At 50.6% G+C, this 20,512-nt stretch overlaps 1 protein-coding gene across 2 annotated transcripts; it reads right to left on the bottom strand.

The window, feature by feature from the left end:
• Positions 1 to 12,156: 12,156 nt before the first annotated feature.
• LOC148217258 (olfactory receptor 14C36-like) lies at positions 12,157 to 14,861 on the bottom strand. 2 transcript variants are annotated; one of them, XM_088158782.1, is made up of 3 exons: positions 14,439 to 14,858; positions 12,926 to 13,242; positions 12,157 to 12,565 (listed from the first exon to the last, which is right to left on the bottom strand). In XM_088158782.1, the coding sequence occupies exons 2-3, from the start codon at positions 13,217 to 13,219 to the stop codon at positions 12,302 to 12,304; spliced, it is 558 nt and encodes a 185-aa protein (XP_088014908.1). In that variant the 5' UTR covers positions 13,220 to 13,242; positions 14,439 to 14,858; the 3' UTR covers positions 12,157 to 12,301. The 2 variants fall into 2 exon arrangements, with proteins under 2 accessions (XP_088014908.1, XP_088014907.1); XM_088158781.1 differs by having other exon boundaries at positions 12,157 to 13,242; positions 14,439 to 14,861.
• Positions 14,862 to 20,512: the final 5,651 nt, after the last annotated feature.

Here is a 20,512-nt window from a genome sequence, read left to right as displayed (position 1 = left end):
TTTAGTGAAGTTCCCCCACAGGAAGAGAAGCAGTTTTGAGAGGATTCCTATCTGAATTGTACAGGATTGTCTCAAGGAAATGTCTCTCAGCATATCAATGTGTTCTTTTAACAGCCCACAATGCCCAGAGAGAGGAAATGTCCAACAGCAGCTCCATCAGCCACTTCCTCCTGCTGCCATTGGCAGACACACGGCAGCTGCAGCTCCTGCACTTCTGCCTCTTCCTGGCCATCTCCCTGGCTGCCCTCCTGGCCAACGGCCTCATCATCAGCGCCGTAGCCTGCGGCCACCACTTGCACACCCCCATGTTCTTCTTCCTGCTCAACCTGGCCCTCACTGACCTGGGCTCCATCTGCACCACTGTCCCCAAAGCCATGCACAATTCCCTCTGGGACACCAGACACATCTCCTATGCTGGATGTGCTGCACAGGTGTTTTTCTTTCTGTTCTTCATGTCAGCAGAGTATTATCTCCTGACCATCATGTGCTACGACCGCTATGTGTCCATCTGCAAACCCCTGCACTACGGGACCCTCCTGGGCAGCAGAGCTTGTGCCCACATGGCAGCAGCTGCCTGGGCCAGTGCCTTTCTCAATGCTCTGCTGCACACAGCCAATACATTTTCCCTGCCCCTGTGCCACGGAAATGCCCTTGGCCAGTTCTTCTGTGAAATCCCACACATCCTCAAGCTCTCCTGTTCACACTCATACCTCAGGAAATTTGCAGTTTCTGCATTCACTAGCTCCTTAGCAGTCATCTGTTTTGTGTTCATGGTTTTTTCCTATGTGCAGATCTTCAGGGCTGTGCTGAGGATCCCCTCTGAGCAGGGAGGCACAAAGCCTTTGCCACCTGCCTCCCTCACCTGGCTGTGGTCTCCCTGTTTCTCAGCACTGCAGTGTTTGCCTACCTGAAGCCCCCCACCATCTCCTCCCCATCCCTGGATCTGGCAGTGTCAGTTCTGTACTCAGTGGTGACTCCAGCTCTGAATCCCCTCATCTACAGCCTGAGGAACCAGGAGCTCAAGGCTGCAGTGTGGAGAATGATGACTGGATGGTTTAACAAAGAGTAAACTCCTTGCCAATTTCTACAAATCACTTGCAATAAAGTCATCTTCGACAGAACTTGTTTGGTTTGGTGGGTGAATTTTTCGTTTCTGTCACTTGCCTTAGTATTTTATTATATTCCACAAAGAAATGTCATTTGTTGTGCATTATTCCATTTTGTTTCTTCCCATGTTTTTTGCAGACCCACATAGTGTCACTAAGGGGCTGCCATCTCAGTGACTTTAAATTAATTGAAGGATCTCTCTCCCAGTAAAGATTTCTCCAGAGATGCCCCTTTTGTTCCCTTCTCTGGAGCTGCAGCAGCAATGTCTGTGTGCAGAGCTGGGGCAGATCAGTGCTGGCACAGCAGCTGTGCCCAGCAGCAGCAGCAGCACTTGGTGTTGCCAGTGCTGCTCCCGTGCCACTGCCCCGCTGCCCTCCTGGCCCTCGTGTTGATGCAGGGCCTGAGTGCTCTCGGGGCTGGGCACAGCCCTGGGGGTGGCAGTGCCGGGGCTGCAGCAGGGACAGGCCATGGGCACTGCTGGGGCAGCGCTGACGCCTCAGGCCAGGGCCTGGGGGCTCCAGGCTCCTTGGCCAGGCTCTCTCCACAACACTTGGCCAGCCCAATGCTGAGCACAGAAAAGCCCCGGGAGCAGCCCCAGGCTGGCCGTGGGCAGGCTGGGGGCAAACAGCATGGCTGGTGCTCTGCAAGCTCCCTGCAAGGGAGACACCCTGGCAAGGAGCAGCAGAGCAGGGGCTGATCCATCCCCACTGCACTGGACACCCCAGGGCAGCGTCCCAGAGCGTCCTCATGCACCTGCCAACAACATCCCCCCTCTGCAGCCCTGGCCTCTCCCCCAGCTCACACAGGAGCCGCATCCTTGCAGGCACACACACGGCAGCACTGGCTCAGGAGCCCCTGTTTGCATTGCACACAGCAGGCTCAGCACCCCCATGGTGCTGCTGTGGGGACATGGAGCTGAGTGAGCACAAATGCCATCAGCCCCTGGGGCCAGCAAGGGCTGGGGGACGGCAGGGAAACCACTTGGGTTTGTCGTGGCCTCTGAAGTCAGCCAGAAAGTTTGTTCTCATGAGCTTTGAGTTTCCTGTCCCACTGCAAATGTTGTTGCTCAGAGCCAGGACTGCCTGGCAGCCACCCCCAAACTGCCCTGAGCATTTCCTTGGCTTCACCTTTGCTTTCTTTACTCCTTCCTGATCCAGCTTTCTTCCCCTTGCCCATTCTGGTCGCATCCCCTACAAACAGCCCATCCCTGTTTGCCCTTTCCTCTCTGGCCTCACTCCCTATTTCTGGTCCCATATTGCCACCATGGGAACATCCCTTGGGGAGCAGGATCATCCTCTAAGTGCTTCAGGAATTGTCTGCAGGGTCCTGCAGTGCCTCGTGCTGCTCCCTTGCCAGAGGCACCTCAGGCCAGGGGGGCACACCTGGGCTGCTGTGTCTGGGTGTGGGGCTCCCTGTTGTGGGCAATGAGGAGGGGCTGGAGAGGCTCTACAGGACTGACAGGATGGGCTTTGGGGCTGTGTGGAGAAGCTGAGGGACGTGGGCTGCTGGACCTTGTGAAGAGGAGACCCAGGGCTCATCCTGCAACTGCTCCAGGGGTCGTTTCAGAGAATCACAGAATCAGCCAGGCTGGAACAGGACTTGGAGATCACCAGGTCCAAGCTGTGCCCTGACACCACCTTCTCTCCTCTGTGCCTCCCCTTCTCCAGGATAAACCTCCTCACCTCCCTCAGCTGCTCCTCACAGGACTTGTGTTCCAGATCCCTCACCAGTCTTGTTGCCCTTCTCTGGACACACTCCAGCTCCTCCATGTCCTTCCTAAATTGGGGGCCCAGAACTGGACACAGTACTCGCAGTGCTGCCCAACCAGTGCTGAGCACAGGGGAAGAATCACTGTCTTGCTCCTGCTGGCCACACCTTTCCTGATCCAAGCCAGGAGCCATTGGCCTTCTTGTCCACCTGGGCACACTGCTGGCTCATGTCCAGCCTGCTGTCCATCAGTGCCCCCAGGTCCCTTTCTGCCTGGCTGCTGTCCAGCCACTCTGTCCCCAGCCTGCAGCACTGAAGGGATGGTTGTCGGTAAAGTTCAGGGCCCAGCACTTGGACTGGTGTGGTGGGTTGACTTAGGAAGAGGAGACTCAGGGGAGATTCTTCCTAAGGGAGTTTCGTCTCTGGGGGTTGGGATACCTGCAACAGCCAATTAGAGGGGGTTGGTTCGCTCTGTGAGCACACATTTTGAGGGGGGTGGTCCGGAACTGACCCTCTTTGTCTTCCGGCGGCTGAGCAGGTAACACCAACCCGAGCTTCCCTCTCCCCCGTGCAGGGGGGGGGAGGCTCGGGAGGCCGCTTGGGCCCCGTTTGCCAACGAGGGGGACCCGATGGCCGGGGGGAGAAAAAGTTGTGTGCTAAGACCTTCACAGCTTCCTCCTCCCCGGGCCTGCGGCTCTGGCGTGGGGGGGAGGCCGACTCTTGCTGCTGCCGGACAGGCCGGGCCTGCCCGGGTGGCCATGAGCAGTGTGGGGCTGCAGCCCAGCCCCAGAAAGGCTGATTGATACCTCAGCTGCCCCCCCAGCACAGCCTGAGCCTGGCCCAACTCTTGTAGTTGTGTTAAACTTTAACTCTTTAGTGTTCAGATAAGATTTGCAAAGCCTCCAGCCTTTCCTTTGAATATGAAAGGGAATAAGAAGATTCCTGAAGTCAGTGATGTAAGAGCTAAGTTTTTAAGATAGAAAGAGAATGAGAAGATGCTGAAATGGCTGAAAATCTTTTTGTGAAATCGTAGGAACGAACTGATGTACTGAATATTCCTATAAACCATGGAAAGAGACATGGGGGGATGGAAATGTTCCATTTAATAGATGATTTGACTAAAGAGCACCTGTGTTAAGAATTTCTGTCCTGAGAAAAAAGGAGATTTTGGTTTTCTGAAGATAAAGCCTGAGCAGAGAAAAAGGAGACAAAGAGAATCTTTGCTGTCGAACATTTCATTCTTAAAAGTAATACCCCATGGAGCAGACATGGCCCACATCTACAACTTTGGGACGGCTGTAGAGTTGGGAGGAGCGTCACGGTTGCAGGTTCCCAGGCGGATGCAAATCGTGAAAAATAAAACCACAAGAAAACTGTTTTTTTCCTTCTGGTGGGAGAAATCCCTACAACTTCAACAAGAAGAAGCTTCTCTCTCCAGAAGTGAACTGAGAAAGACTAAATTGGGCACTGACCGAAGTATTTGTTATATGTTTGTTTTGTTGTTATGAAGATTGGGAGAGGGAGGGAAGGAGTGATCTAAAAAATCTTATTCTGAATTTTTTTTTCCCTCTCTTTTTTGTTTGTGCAGTTAATAAATTTTCTTTTATACTCTCTCAAGTTTTAGGCCTGCCTTGCTCTTTTGCTCCTGGTTCTGTCTCACAACAAGAAAAAAAAGTTTATTCAAATTGGCAACTCAAACTCAAGACAGCCCAGAGCAGGGCTCTCTGTGAACCCTGGCACGGGATGTGGGTGCTGGGACTGGACACTGAGGTGTGGAGTGGACACTCTGGTGGGGAACATTTGCCCACCCAAAACACTCCCTGTGCTGTGCCGTGTCTGATGAGGGGATGTGGGGCCTGTGCTGGCCAGGGGGGCTGTGCTGCCTCAGGGACAAATGACAGGCATGAGCCACAGCACAACGACCAGGAGGTGGAAGTGAGGACAAAGTCCAGAGGAGGAATTCAGAAATCTGCCCTGAGCATGTGTTCATGTGTTTAGGAAAGGCAAAGCTCAGCTGGAGCTGATGGAGGCTGCAGGCAACATCCAGAGCAAAGTCAATTCATTGCTGTGTTGGAATTCAAAATGCAAGGGTCTGTAAGGCAAAGCTTAGAACTAAACACAGTTAAGTAGATATAGGGTTAGCTTTAGAATTTAAGAGAAGAACTAAAGGTACTGACAAAGGGAACAAGGAGTTGTGGAGCCAGAAATGCTAGTTTCTGTGTCAGGATATAATTTGCTAAGAAATTTCACTGTCTTATAAATCAGTAAGACGAAATATCTTAGTATTGAATTAAAAACAGAAATATCTTTGTTGACATTGTTTTATTCATTAATAAATCCTGGAAAAAAACCTGTAAACATAAGTTTTGTGACTTCTAAGTCATGCTGTGACCATTTGTACGACAAACTTACCCTTTCTGCCTGGATAGAAAAGAAAAAAAATAAATCGCACTGTCTAAAGCAACTCAGAAGTCCTGTCTCTCTGCTTCATTCAGAAAAAAGAAACAATCCTCACCAAAATTGTAACATGAAAGCAGTAAGCCCACACTTTATAAATATATCATGAAAACAATAAACCCACACTTTATAACATAAAAACAATAAACCTGCAACTGGACACACATTTTCAGTCATGTCCCTCAGTGAGACCTATTAGAACTTCAGGAAACCTTGGGGTTTGAATCTGACTTTGAATTCTTCAGAGGTTTCTTTTCCTCCCTTACCCTATTTTTTCCTACCTGACATCATTGTCATCAATTTTCTGCTCTAATTCAGCCTTTGGGAAACTTTCTCCTTCATGTTTATCAGTGAGACACACTAAAATTAAGAGAAACTTTGGAGTTTGAATCTGTTATGAATGATATTCTAGTTTTCCAAGTTATCAAACAACAAGATTAACTGTGGCAGCAAATTTTTAATAGTAACCATTATAAATGAATACAAGTATTGGAGATGAATACAATCAAAGTGCATATATTTGAGAATATACAAAATTTGGCAGTAAGTAATTCAGTATAATTGAGGTTCATATAAATCATAAGCAAAACTGACCGGGGGTACAGGGAGTGGCTCCCATTCCTCACGTACCAAAGCATCCAGGCTAACAATCCCACTTATATACTGTAGGCTACAGAAGGTTCTAGAAAACTCCTCCTAGTTTCTATTCCTAAAATCTCCGTCACTGTGTGTATGGTGCATGCTCTACTAATGGGTTAGGGGGTCTCTCATCCTTTTGAGGGTCTTATTTCCGATGAAGGCTCATCGTCTTCATCAGTGACCGAGGTGTGACCTGCAGGTAGCTCAGGTGCACTGTGTGACTGAGCAGATGTTTTCCATAACAAGACTTTAATTGAGTCCCATGCTTGGAATCATCCCATTTTGGCCCATTTCAAGGTCAAAACTTTCTATTTCTAGATGCTGCTTGTCAGACCTACGTCCTTCTACTATTCTTGTTTGACTTTCTTCCAACCTCTTTCTTCGACTCCCAACATCTGGAAGATGTCCTGTGTCCTGTCTCACCCATCTCCCCCCTCACTCTGTAACAATTGTCTTCTATTCATCTAAATACAACTTTGTTAATATAGTTACAATTTAATTAGCACGAATCACATTTATCACACTGAGAACAGTGTTGGGAAGACTGGGGGACACTGAGGCATACTATGCATGACACTGGGGGGAACTGGAAGGGAATAGGAATGAACTCAAGTGTACAAGGAGGGCCTGGAGGGGCACTGGGGTGTACTGGGCTGTCCTGGGGATGAACTGGGCTGTACTGGGAGGGACTGGAGGGGTTGAATGGGCTCCTCCCGCCTCTGCCCATCGTTGCCTGCAAACAATCAGCGCCGGGGATCGAGGCTTAGGGGCGCTGCCTGGTGTCAGCGCCATCTTTTCTTTTTGCCTATAACTCCCATCATGCCCCGCGGACCGATAGAACCCCATTGGAGCTGGGACTACAACGCCGTCATGCCCCACGCCCCACAGAACCCCGGTATCCGTCCCCACATGTCCCTTAAGTGTCCCCTAAACCATCCAGGATTCTGAAGTGCCTCCACAGCACCCATTCTGGACCCCCTAAAAGCATCCCCAGATCCCCTGAATGCTCCCAACCCCACAGATTCCCGTTACAGTCATTTCTGGGAATTCATCTCCTCTCATCCCTGGCGGCTTCTGAGTTTCACATTACATAATCTGGCGCCTAAAACTCCTGCCCTTCCCTGCACACTAAAGAGCCCGGTTAGAGCTCCCCAGGTTCCTCCAGAGTGCTCCCGAACCGTTCACGTTCTCTCCTGAGGACCTCAAATCACGGCTCGGACGCAAAAGTGTCCCCGAAATGCCTTCCCGGGCCCCCAAACACCGAGCTACTTCCGGGACTACAGCTCCCATCATGCTCCGCGGTGCCCGTAGCATGGCATTGCGGTTGTGACGTCATCTCCGGTTATGCCCCAGGCCTCACCGAGACACTTGGGAGCTGCGCCTACAACTCCCATGGTGCTCCTCAGCTCCATTGAACCGTGTTATACCTGTGCCTACAACTCCCATGAACCCCCGCGGCCCAGAGAGCCCCGTTAGAGCCTCCCAAGTGGCCGCCCGGATCCCGAAGTGTCCATCAGAATCCCTCAGTGCCGCATCGAATTCCCACCCGGCTCCCCCAGAGTGGCCCCTGTAAAAATAGGACTTATAAACATAAAGAGGGAGGAATCAATACCCAATAGTGGTCAATTGACAAATTAATTAATGATGGGAATAGTGTTACTTAGAACCAATGAACAAAATCTTTTTTGCTTGCTAAAAATGTATTGATTTTTTTACATAAATATAGAAGTAAGAAAAATATAGAACAATATTAGTATAAACAAAAAACTATTACTAAAATTTTATTAATAGGCACCTTTTAATTCCAAGTAAAAATTAATAATTTTTATTTTAATGTTTTGACTCAGTCCCAGGTGGGCGATGTCTGACATGGTGACTGAAGGGGTGAGGAGCAGGTTGTCCAATCAGTGTCAGGCTCACTCTTCTACACGCCCAGACCTCCTAAGGAGACATTCAGCATCAAGATCACCTGGCGAATGCTTCCATCACCTCTACAATGAACTGAAAAATAAAAAAATACTCAACTGAATAAAAACAAAAATCATGAGGTGCACTTCGAAATTTTCCTCCTTAACTGAACTCCAAACTGACTCCAATCAGCTGCACAAGCCCTGCAGACTTGAAGACAATTGAAGGAAGACAAAGAGATCCTGAGAGCTTTCTGTATTTTAATGATCCCCACAGTGGATTTGGGGCTGAGTGCAGGACCCTCAGGCACTGAGAGAAGGTTGAAGAAGCTGCTCAAGGAGTCAGAAGCAAAACTCCAAGTCCCTTGGAGCATCAGTGGCCCCACTGAGGGCAGGGAGTGCCAAAGGCTCCCCAAGGACTGGTGAGAGCAGATCCTTGAGGGCAGGATTGCAGGAGCCCGAGGCTGTGAGCAGGGAACTGCAATGCTGAGCAAGGCCTGGGCTGGCTGGAGGAAGCAGAAAGGCCAAGGCCTGAGCCCAGGCCTGGGCCAGCAGGGCCTGTCCCTCACGGGTGGCTCGGGGCTGTTGCTGGGGCAGTGGGATGGCAGGGGCAGCAAGGACAAATGTCATCAAGCTGCCAGCCCTGGCAGCCTCCTGAGGGAGGGCCGAGGCAGAAGCAAAGTGCAGCCCCTGCCAGGAAAGTTCCTTCTGTGGGGCTGCAGAGGCCCTGCCCGAGCCCAGGGCACAAAGGCCTGGGTGCCTCTGGCCCTGCCAGCCCTGCCCAGCCCTCGGCCATCTCTCCTGCAGGCTGTGCCCCCTGTGCGTGCTGCTCCTGTGCCCTGGCCGGCTGCACACGCCCATCTCGCTGTCCCCCCCAGCATTTCTCAGCCCAGCATTGCTGTGCCCTCCCTGGGCTCCCTGCACCCAGCGCTGCCGGCTCCTGGCACACAGAGCCATGGCCTGGCCCAGCCTCACGCTGGGACACCTCGGGCACCAACATTCTGCCCTGGGAGGGACTTTTCTGTTTCCTCACCTCCAGGCTGAGCCTTCCAGGCTGCACTTTGGGGAGGTTTCCTTCTCTTCCCACTTGCAATGGAAGCTCTGTCTCCTGCTGTTCACAAACAGAGAAGGGCTAGTGGGAGATGTGGTGGTCAGAGGCTGTTTGGGCTACAGTGGCCATAAAATTATTGAGTTTTTAAATATTCTGTGAAAGGAGGAGGGGCATCAACAAAACTTGTACACTTGAGTCACAGCAGATTTCAGTTTATTCAGGATGCAGATTTTGACAGTACTAAATCAGGTACTGATTTTTTTATGGCAAAGCGCCTTTTCAAACAAAGGATTCAAGAAAGAATGGACACACTACAAGAAAGAAATCTTGAAGGCGCAGCCTGTCCATCTGTGCCAAAAAGTGATCAGTGATGTAGCAAGAAAACTGACTGGCTTGGCTGAGCATGGAGCTTTTTCCAAGCACTCAGGGAAAAAAAGAGGCTTTGGACGGAGAGGTAGACAACGCAGAAGGGTTTAAAGATATTTTTTAATCATGCCAAAGAGAGAATTAGAGAAGTGAAAAAAAATTAAGAGAAGTGAAACCTCAATTAGGACATAACCTGGCTACTTCTGCAGAAGATATCAGAAATGATTTTATTAAAACATTAAAGGCAAAACGAGGGACAAGTAGAAAATCCATTCTTTTTTTGGTGGGATATTGTTGCCAAAGATGAGGAAAAGACTGGGATGCTTAACCCTTTCTTTGCCTCAGTTTTCAACAAAGAGTCAGTCAGGTTGTCCTCAGGACAAGTGTTCACCTGAGCTGGTAGATGGGGACAGGGAGCAGAACAGACCCCTGAAATCCAGGAGGAAGCAGCTGGGGACCTGCTGAGCCACTCAGATGCTCACAGGTGTCTCTGGACCAGATGGGATCCATCCTAGGGGGATGAGGGAGCTGCTGGATGAGCTCCCCAAGCTGCTCTCCATCATTTCTCATCAGTGCTGGCTCAGCAGGGAGGTGCCAGAGGACTGGAGGTGCCAGTGTGAGCCCATGCCCAAGAAGGGCTGGAAGGAGGATGTGGGGAACTGCAGGCCTGTCAGCCTGACCTGGGTGCCTGGTGAGGTGATGGAACAGATCACCTTGAGTGCCATCACAGGGCACCTCCAGGATGGCTGAGGGATCAGAGGCAGCCAGCGTGGATTTCAATATCTGCATTGATGATCTGGATGAGGGCACTGAGTGCAGCATCAGCAAATGTGCAGATGGCACCAAGCTGGGTGTGAGTGTGGATGTGCTGGAGGGTAGGAGGGCTCTGTACACAGACTTAGAGAGGCTGGATCCAGGGCTCAAATCCAATAAGGTTGAGTATAACCAGTCCAAGTGCCGGGCCCTGAACTTTAGCCACAACCATCCCTGCAGCGCTACAGGCTGGGGACAGAGTGGCTAGACAGTGGCCATGAAGAAAGGGACCTGGTAGCACTGATGGACAGCAGGCTGGACATGAGCCAGCAGTGTGCCCAGGTGGCCAAGCAGGCCAATGGCTCCTGGCCTGGATCAGGAATGGTGTGGCCAGCAGGAGCAGGACAGTGATTGTTCCCCTGTGCTCAGCACTGGTTGGGCAGCACCTCGAGTGCTGTGTCCAGTTCTGGGCGCCCAATTTAGGAAGGACATGGAGGGGCTGGAGTGTGTGCAGAGAAGGGCAACAAGGCTGGTGACGGGTCTGGAACACAAGTCATGTGAGGAGTGGCTGAGGGAGCTGGGGATGTTTATCCTGGAGAAGGGGAGGCTCAGGGAGACAAGGTGGTGTCAGGGAACAGGTTGGACTTGATGATCTCCAAGGTATTTTCCAGCCTGGCTGATTCTGTGATTCTCTGAAACCACCCCTGGAGCAGTTGCAGGATGAGCCCTGGGCCTCCTCTTCACAAGGTCCAGCAGCCCAGGTCCCTCAGCTTCTCCACACAGCCCCAAAGCCCATCCTGTCAGTCCTGCAGAGCCTCTCCAGCCCCTCCTCATTGCCCACAACAGGGAGCCCCACACCCAGACACAGCAGCCCAGATGTGCCCCCCTGGCCTGTGGTGTCTCTGGCAAGGGAGCAGCACGAGGCACTGCAGGACCCTGCAGACAATTCCTGAAGCACTTGGAGGATGATCCTGCTCCCCATGGGATGTTCCCATGGTGCCAACTCAGGACCTGAAATGAGGAGTGGGGCCAGAGAGGAAAGGGCAATCAGGGATGGGCTGTTTGCAAGGGAGGGGACAGGGATGGGCAAGAGGAAAAAATCTAGAAACATTTCTAGGAAGAGTAAAGGAAAGAAAGCTGAAGCCAAGGAAATACTCAGGACAGTTTGGGGATGGCTGCCAGGCAGCCCTGGCTCTGAGCAACAACATCTGCAGTGGGACAGGAAACTCACAGCTCAGGGGAACAAAATTTTTGGCTGACTTCAGAGGCCACGACAAAGCTGAGTGGTTTCCCTGCCGTCCCCCAGCCCTTGCTGGCCCCAGGGGCTGATGGCATTTGTGCTCACTCAGCTCCATGTCCCCACAGCAGCACCATGGGGGTGCTGAGCCTGCTGTGTGCAATGCAAACAGGGGCTCCTGAGCCAGTGCTGCCGTGTGTGTGCCTGCAAGGATGCGGCTCCTGTGTGAGCTGGGGGAGAGGCCAGGGCTGCAGAGGGGGGATGTTGTTGGCAGGTGCATGAGGACGCTCTGGGACGCTGCCCTGGGGTGTCCAGTGCAGTGGGGATGGATCAGCCCCTGCTCTGCTGCTCCTTGCCAGGGTGTCTCCCTTGCAGGGAGCTTGCAGAGCACCAGCCATGCTGTTTGCCCCCAGCCTGCCCACAGCCAGCCTGGAGCTGCTCGCGGGGCTTTTCTGTGCTCAGCATTGGGCTGGCCAAGTGTTGTGGAGAGAGCCTGGCCAAGGAGCCTGGAGCCCCCAGGCCCTGGCCTGAGGCGTCAGCGCTGCCCCAGCAGTGCCCATGGCCTGTCCCTGCTGCAGCCCCGGCACTGCCACCCCCAGGGCTGTGCCCGGCCCCGAGAGCACTCAGGCCCTGCAGCAACACGAGGGCCAGGAGGGCAGTGGGGCAGTGGCACGGGAGCAGCACTGGCAACACCAAGTGCTGCTGCTGCTGGGCACAGCTGCTGTGCCAGCACTGATCTGCCCCAGCTCTGCACACAGACATTGCTGCTGCAGCTCCAATGAAGGGAACAAAAGGGGCATCCCTGGAGAAAACTTTGCTGGGAGAGAGATCCTTCAATTCATTTAAAGTCACTGAGATGGCAGCCCCTTAGTGACATTATGTGGGTCTGCAAAAAACATGGGAATAAACAAAATGGAATAATGCACAAAAAATGACATTTCTTTGTGGAATATAATAAAATACTAAGGCATGTGACAGAAAAGAAAAATTCATCCACCAAACCAAACAAGTTCTGTCAAAGATGACTTTATTGCAAGTGATTTGTAGAAATTGGCAAGGAGTTTACTCTTTGTTAAATCATCCAGTCATCATTCTCCACACTGCAGCCTTGAGCTCCTGGTTCCTCAGGCTGTAGATGAGAGGGTTCAGAGCTGGAGGCACCACTGAGTACAGAACTGACACTGCCAGATCCAGGGATGGGGAGGAGATGGAGGGGGGCTTCAGGTAGGCAAACGCTGCAGTGCTGAGAAACAGGGAGACCACAGCCAGGTGAGGGAGGCAGGTGGAAAAGGCTTTGTGCTGTCCCTGCTCAGAGGGGATCCTCAGCACAGCCCTGAAGATCTGCACATAGGAGAAAACAATGAACACAAAACAACCAAAATATAGAACAGCACTTATCACAATGAGCCCAAGTTCCCTGAGTTTGGAGTCTGAGCAGAGGAGCTTGAGGATCTGGGGAATTTCACAGAAGAACTGGTGTAGGACATTGCCTTGGCACAGGGGCAGGGAAAATGTATTGGCTGTGTGCAGGAATGAATAGAGAAAGGCACTGGCCCAGGCAGCTGCTGCCATGTGGGCACAAGCTCTGCTGCCCAGGAGGGTCCCGTAGTGCAGGGGTTTGCAGATGGACACGTAGCGGTCGTAGCACATGATGGTCAGGAGGGAAAACTCTGATCCAAGGAAGAAGAATATCAGAAATACCTGTGCTGCACATCCTGCACAGGAGATGTGTCTGGTGTCCCAGAGGGAATTGTGCATGGCTTTGGGGACAGTGGTGCAGATGCAGCCCAGGTCGCTGAGGGCCAGGTTGAGCAGGAAGAAGAACATGGGGGTGTGCAGGTGGTGGCCGCAGGCTACGGCGCTGATGATGAGGCCGTTGGCCAGGAGGGCAGCCAGGGAGATGGCCAGGAAGAGGCAGAAGTGCAGGAGCTGCAGCTGCCGCGTGTCTGCCAATGGCAGCAGGAGGAAGTGGCTGATGGAGCTGCTGTTGGACATTTCCTCACTCTGGGCATTGTGGACTGTTAAAAGAACACATTGATAAGCTGGGAGACATTTCCTTGAGTCAATCCTATACAATTAATTTAGGAATTCTCTCAAAACTGCTTCTCTTCCTGTGGGGGAACTTCACTAAAAACTTTTATTTTTGAATTTGAGTTTCTGCTCCTGAATTACTGCCTCATCATCAGCATTTTTCTTAGTATGAATGCTGAGGAGCCCAGAGGGAAAACAAGGCTACCTTTGACACAGTGAAGTCTGACCATCTGGTCCCTTACAGATGCACTTTGCTTATAATATCTCACTCTAATTCAAGGTGATCACACTTCAAATGTGCTGGAAAAATACAGTAGCCGTTTTGAAGGCTCCAATTTCAAAACACTTTTCTCTAATCTCTTTTTTTTGCTCTATTCTGATTGAGAGAGAAAGGAATACTAAGTGTTGGTCTGGCTCTGCTGCCTGCAGTTCTGCCTACTGGGAGCTGTTTCTCTCTATCCAAGCCTTATCCCTGCCAGTGCTGCCAGAGCCCAGCCCAGCCCGGGGGGCTCAGCTCTGCCCTGCACACCCCTCCCAGCACAGGGCACTGCCCAGGGCCATCTCCCTGCCAGCAGGGCCTTAAGGGCAGCTCACACAAACTGAGATGCTGCAAGCCAAGGTGCTCCTGCTGCTGTCTGTAGGCACAGGAGGGTGAGGAGGCACTTTGTGAGGGAGATGGGAGGCAGATGTGCTGATGCCCAGGGGGACAGTGCAGGAGTGTCAGTGACACAGACACACCTGACAGCCCCTTTGCCTTGCCTTGAGGAGAAAGCTGAGAGCAGCCCTGGCCATGCAGCACCATCTCCACAGCAGGAGGAATCTGCCCTGATGGGGGTGGCTCCTTGCACCTCCAACTTCTCCCCACAGTGCATGGGGAGCTGCCAGGCAGGCTGAGAGCTGTCCCTGGCAGGTGGCACATGGCCCGGGCTGGCCAAGAGCCCTGAGTGCTGCAGGAGCTGCTCTGCAGGACAGCCCTGGGCAGCCCTGGCTGCAGCCCCAGCTTCAGCCCCTGCAGCCGTCCCTGGCAGCAGGAGCCGTCCTGCCCTGTCCCTCTGACGGTGCCCAGGGCAGCCCCCTCTGCAGCACATCCTCCCCAAACCAGAAATAGCAGCAGAACCATCCTTACATTCATGTCAGTGTTTCATGGATCAGCTTTAGGAGATCCCTGCAGCCAGAGACTTACTGTGTCAGAAGAGGTGAAGATTTCTCCATGAATAAACTCAGAATAGTCCTTGCAGTTGCTTTAAGCCTCTGTCTGGTTCACTCCTCTCAGGTACATGCAGGCAGTGCCCTCAGCCCCAGTGGGCTGGGAAAGGAGCTGTTCCTTAGTAGCAATGTCTTTTTGAAACTCTCCTTCCTTGCCAGGAGCTGCCTCTGTGCCAGGATCCCAGCCCAGCTCAGCAGCACAGACACAGCACAAGGATTTTATTTAATCTCTCGGGGCTTTGGTTCTGTTTACATCATAATCATTCCCTGAGAGAGTGTTCCAAAACCTTCTCAAGAACTCAAATTAAAATGCTGTAATTTCTTGAAGTTTTAATGGGTCCCAATGAGGGGGACAACTGAGAAAATGTCCCCAGGTTCCAGTTAGAGCAGGAAATTCGAGGCAGAGATGACAGGAGGGAACAAAGAAATGTCAAGTCTTTCCCTTTTGACACCATCTCTTTTAGTAGTTTATAGAATCATGCCCCCAATTATCTACTTTAATTAGTCCCTTGAGAGCTTTCTATTGACATTCAGTGGGGCTCATTAATACTTTGAGATACTCAAGGTTTGGGTTTTGCTTTTGCCTTGGAGTCTCTGAGATCTTTGTGCAATCATGGCCTCCAATTATCTGCTTTAATTAGTCCCTTGACAGCCTTTGTCAGTAATGATACTCAGTGGGGCTCATTAATGCTTGAAGGTACTCAGTTTTTTTAAAGTACTTGGAGTTTCCCTTTTGACACCAACTCTTTCAGTAGTTTATGCAATCATGCCCCCAATTATCTGATTTAATGAGTCCCTTGAGAGCTTTGTACTGACACTCACTGGGGCTCATTAATACTTCAAGGAACTTCAGTTTTTTAAGGTACTTTCCTTTTTCCTTTCTTTTCTCAGTCTCTGAGACATTTTTGGGCAATCCTGGCCTCCAGTTCTCTCCTCCAAGGAGTCCATGAGGAGCCTGTGTTGGGGATGGACCTCAGTGGGACCCATTGATGCTTTGAGACACTTTGGGTTTTTCTTCTGCCTTGGACTCCTGGAAAGGTTTGTGCAATCTCCTCTCAGGCCCTGAGGTTCAAGGGCTCAGCACCAAATGCACCACGGGGCTGATTGGGATCAAGGAAGTCCTGACAAACCATGGCTCTGCCTTGATTGCACTCTGGTCGAGAATATATTCAGCAATTAGTTATATTGAGTATTTTGGCTACTTTGATATTTATATTTTCATCACAATTTTCATGACTAATCCTTGGTAAAACTAGAGGTGTTTCTGGCAAACAAAGATTCTGGCTGCCTATCAAGATATAATTTACAGACTTCAGTAGCACTTTAGTGACACGGCTCTTCATTCTTTTTCCTCAGTGTCATTTGGGTTAGGAACAATAATTCTGTTGCCCACAGAGCTGATGCCTTTTTAATTCCAGAATAATGTCCCCAAGGTCCTTTGCTGTTCAGCTCTACTGTGCTGTCTGTGGCTGACAAGGCTTGGTGGGGTCCTTTCCCCTCTGGCTGGAGAGGTGCCAGGTCCCAGTCCCTGAGGACACCCAGGCTCCTGGCTGGAATTCGTGTGGAATTCCACATCCTCAGTGTCACATCAGCCTTCACATGGAGCCCCGTGGATCATTTTCCAAAGAGCTGTTGGGGCAAACAGGGAGATTTGGTCTGGCAGGATCTGTAAAACAATATCCCATAACATCCACTTGTTCTGGCACAGAACACTTGGCTGCAGGGACACATTCCCATTGTTCTCACCCAGGTTTCAGGAGTCAAACAGTGTTGTCTTTGCCCAGAGCTGTTCCTTCAGCTGGCCTGGGAGGGCCATTGGGCCTCTGCACCCACACTCTGGCTCCATTATTAGGACTGGTGCATCCAAACCCTTTATCTCCATCAACAGCAGTGATTTGAGCTGGATGTCCTTTTCTCACGGATGTTTTAAAAACTGTATTTAAAAAATATCAACAATTGTGCTACTCTTCCACAATTGAATTTGGGGTTGTATAATCCAATTGTTCACTGCTGTTTAGCAGAATTACTTTAATTTCTCTTTAATAATCTGCACCAATTCCTCCTTCCATGACATGACCAATTCAAGGCCAAGACTGAGTGAGCAATCATCAAACTGAGAGGAATGTTGAATTTGTCTACAAATGAGTTGTGGATCAGCCTGTAGATAAGGCTAGCACTGAGAGATAAAAGAAACAATGGGATGGATTCCGCTGATTGATGAATGGAAAGAGATATTTGCCTTTACAAACAAACTGTAGGGCTGCTGATAAACGAAATTGGATATCGAAAGATGAAAGAAGCAACGGGGGGAAAACTATGAATTCTATAAGAATTAAAAATTAAAAGGGAGGGTTATACATTAGAGGGGAATTTCAGGTATCAGGCTTTCCGGGAAGTCTGTGCCTCTCAAGTACCTCAGCCAATGGGGAAAGAGAGAGGGAAATGGGGCCGGGAAAACAGGATAAAAAGGAGGCTGCATCCTCCAAAAATTAGAGAGATCCCAGGGGAATGTCCCATGGCCTCTCCCTTTATTCGAATAAAGCAAAAAGGACTCCTCTGTCTCCTTTTTGGACATAAACCTCTGGTGTTTGTGGATTAATTTTACTGACAAAACCAAAGTGTCCTGGAGGAATCTGAATCACTGTTCCAGTATTGATAACTCTCACTTGCTTCTGATTTATCCTAATTAATTCCTATGCATGAAGGGCCAGCCCTGCAGCCTCTGGGGTGGCCCTGTCAGGGGCCATCACACCCGGAATAATTTCCCAGGCAGTCACAGTGTCACTGTCCTTGGCTGTATTTGCAAACTGGGTGCAGCCATGCACATCCAGGGGGTTCCCATTTCCCAGTGGGGCCATTGTTAAGGGTATGGAGCACATCTGGGAGATGGGATTTTCATTGTGACACGTTCCCATCTCCTCGTTTGTTCAACTGCTCTTTTAACAACCCCTTCATCTGTTCAATGAATGATGCAGCTTATGGGTAGTCTGGTATATGAGAAATCCAGCAGTCTTACTCACTGTATTTTTCACAGAAATAAAGCACTCCACATCCTAGTGTCAGCAAACCCTGTAAAAACTGCCAATTTCATCCTTTCCTCTTTCATTCATTGTATAAAATCTCACAGTTTACCAGTGATATTTGTGTCCTGGCCAATAATTTTCAGTAGGGTATTTAGTGTTACATCCCTGAGCAGTCAAAGCTAAAAAATTACTATTTGGACCACTATTTTACAATGTCATTATACATATGTGAAATTTTATATTATATTTTATTTTATATATATATAATTATTTATTATATTATTACTCTTTCTTTTGCACAAATGAATCCAAGTTAAGATTTAAAACCTTTTTTGTTGCTACATGCAGGAGCATTTTGACAGCAATCATTCCCTCTGTTGAGGCTGTTTCTGAGATGTTGTTAGCAAAATTCATCCTCATCTTTCCAAACTCACGAGTTCTTTTCATTTTTCCATATTTTAATACATCCAGGGGTTCAGCTTCTTTCAGCTGCCTTCCCCATTGCTCACACTGTGCTCCAACCTCAGCCCACTGCAGAGCCAGCAAACTCTAGGGAAGGTTCTCCCTATACCTGGGAATTCCAGACAACACTGATTCCTTACATTTACATTTAAAAAGCAACATTTTGTGGTGATCTGGCCAGACTACACCAGCTTTGTTTTAGCAGTGGGCAGGGGCAGCAGCAGAGACACAGACACAAGTTCAGCAATCAGTGTCATTTACTGCAGTTCAAAGCAGCAAAGAATCACAAAAGGAGAAGCTCAGCAATGCAGCCAACCATCAGCACCAAAGATTGCCTGCAGGGATTAAGAGACAGCACCAGTCACCCTCAGACTTTGCCATCAGCCAGGTGCACACATCAGCTGGGGAAGCTGTCACAGCCAAGGACTGCAGAGCCACTCCTGGACACTGGGAATTCCTGCAGGTGCCTCCAGCCACAGGTGAGGCTTCCAACCCCGCTGTGAGAGGGCCCAGCTCTGATAGTGCTGAATAAACAAACTGACAGCACTTCTAGTGCAGGAACAGCTGCTTTCATTCTCCTCTTGGGCTCCTCCCAAAGCCTGGCCAGGCCTCAAGGAGGAACCAAGGGAGCTGCCTTTGACCATACAGCCCCAAACAAGGCCAGATGTCAGATTTCATGGCCTTGTCTGGTTTCTAAATGCACAAAGGTCAATCCATGTTTCACTCATGAGTGGATACATCTATCACAGCACTAATGACCATGTATATTTGCTAATACAAGGATAACCTTTGGTTGGAAGGTTCATCCAGAGGTCACCTTGGGCTCAGGGCCTGTTGTCCAGGCCTTGGCACTTCAGGGACTGGGTTTAGTGCTGGGCTTGACAGTGCTGGCTGAACAGCTGGACTCCATGTGCTCAGAGGTCTTTTCCAACACAAAGGATTCTGTAATTCCAGGATTCCATCTGCTGCATTCAGTTAGGTCCATGTTGGCAGCATTACTTTGGTCAAAAGTTCCCTCTTGGTCAGCTCTTGTGGCCTAAGGCTTCAGCTCCTTTAGCTCCTGGTGCTGAGCTGCTCATGCTGAACGAGATGGCTCAGGGAGAAGAATACAGTTCATCCAATTCCTTCTGGGACACTGAGAGGGGAGGCTGTGGAAACAGGAGCATTGTTTGCTGTGCTCTCCTCCCTGCCCTTCACACCTTTCAGCACTTTGAAGCAGCCAAGAGCTTTCTCCAAGGCTGCAGTGAAGCAGCTGCTCCTGCTCCCAGCTCTGGCTCTTCCCACTCTCTGACCTTGACTGGTTTTGTCCCTCTTGCTGTGCCCTCTGTTCCCCCTGTGCTCGGTGGCTGCTGCCCAGGACTGTGGCACTGGCACAGATCAGGGGCTCCAGCCCCTCCTTTCTGTGCCCTTGGAGCTGCCTGCTCACAGCAGCCTTTTCCATCTGGAAGCTCCACACGGACAGGGAGTCCCCACCTCTGTTCCCTGCACAACCTCCAGGAGCCCAGGGCTGCCATCTCCAGTCCCTGCTGGCCCTGGGGGCTCCCAGGTGGCCCAGGCTGCTGTGACACCACTGCACACGGGAGGGAAGAGTGGCAGGGGCTGTGCTGAAACTCAGGTCCATGTGCTGCTGCTGCTGCTGCTGCTGCTGTGGGGTCATTTGTCCAGCCCTGCCCCAGAGTCAGGGATCAGATCCAGGCCCTGCTGCTGCTCCCTCGGGATCAGCCACAATTTGGGGGTTGCTGTCAGTGCCAGCAGAGGCGGTGGCTGCAGCAGTGGGTGCTGACAGTGCCCCAAGCCCCGGGGCCAGAGGGGTCCCTGCGCTGGGGGCTGGGAGGGAGCTGCCCCTTGTTCTCCCTCTGCCCCACACAGAGCTGGGCTGGGCACAAGTGGGGCAGCACAGCAAACAGGAGCCTGTGAGTCTCTGCCAGCCCTGTCTGCTCAGAGTTTGGCCCTTGCAGCTCCAGGTGGACAAAGGCAGCTGCTCCTGGTCCCTCTGTGTGTCCCCGTGCTCTGCAGTGCTGCTCCATCAGTCTGTGCCCAGCAATGGGGAAAAGCCTCAGCCCTGCAGGGCCAGGAGCTGCCGGGCTCTGCCTGAGCAGCTCAGCCAGCGGGAAGGAGCTGCTCCTCATGGGAACCAGGAGCAAAGGACACTCCTTTTTTATGGCATGTTTTCTGTTTAAAGGAAAAGAAAGACGATAAAGAAAAAAAACCTCTATAAAATGTGAAGATAAAAACACCCAAGTGTGCAGTGAAAAATCTTCTGTAACTATGAATTAAGATGTTACAGATCTTCTGAAACAGAAAACTCATTTATTTACTTTGTAAATGAGATGATGGCATTGATGCATCTTACTGGCCTCAGTAACCTTTTAAAAAAAGATTTTGGCGTTTGTTTTCAATATTATTATTTTAAATTCTGGTGAAACTGGTGGGAAGCAAGAAGAAATTCCTTTGTGCCCTGTCAGCTCCAAGCAGGACTGGGAATCTAAATTCTGTCACAACCCAAATCCTTTAGAAGATGCCCTTCCTTCTCACTGTGAATGAGCTCCACATTCCCTTTGAAATT

Source organism: Sturnus vulgaris, unplaced genomic scaffold (genome assembly GCF_052056855.1).
Source record: "Sturnus vulgaris isolate bStuVul1 unplaced genomic scaffold, bStuVul1.hap1 Scaffold_87, whole genome shotgun sequence".
In the NCBI taxonomy this organism is placed as follows: domain Eukaryota; kingdom Metazoa; phylum Chordata; class Aves; order Passeriformes; family Sturnidae; genus Sturnus; species Sturnus vulgaris.
Note: the sequence above shows the minus strand (reverse complement) of the source record. Positions and strands in the feature narration are given on the sequence as shown.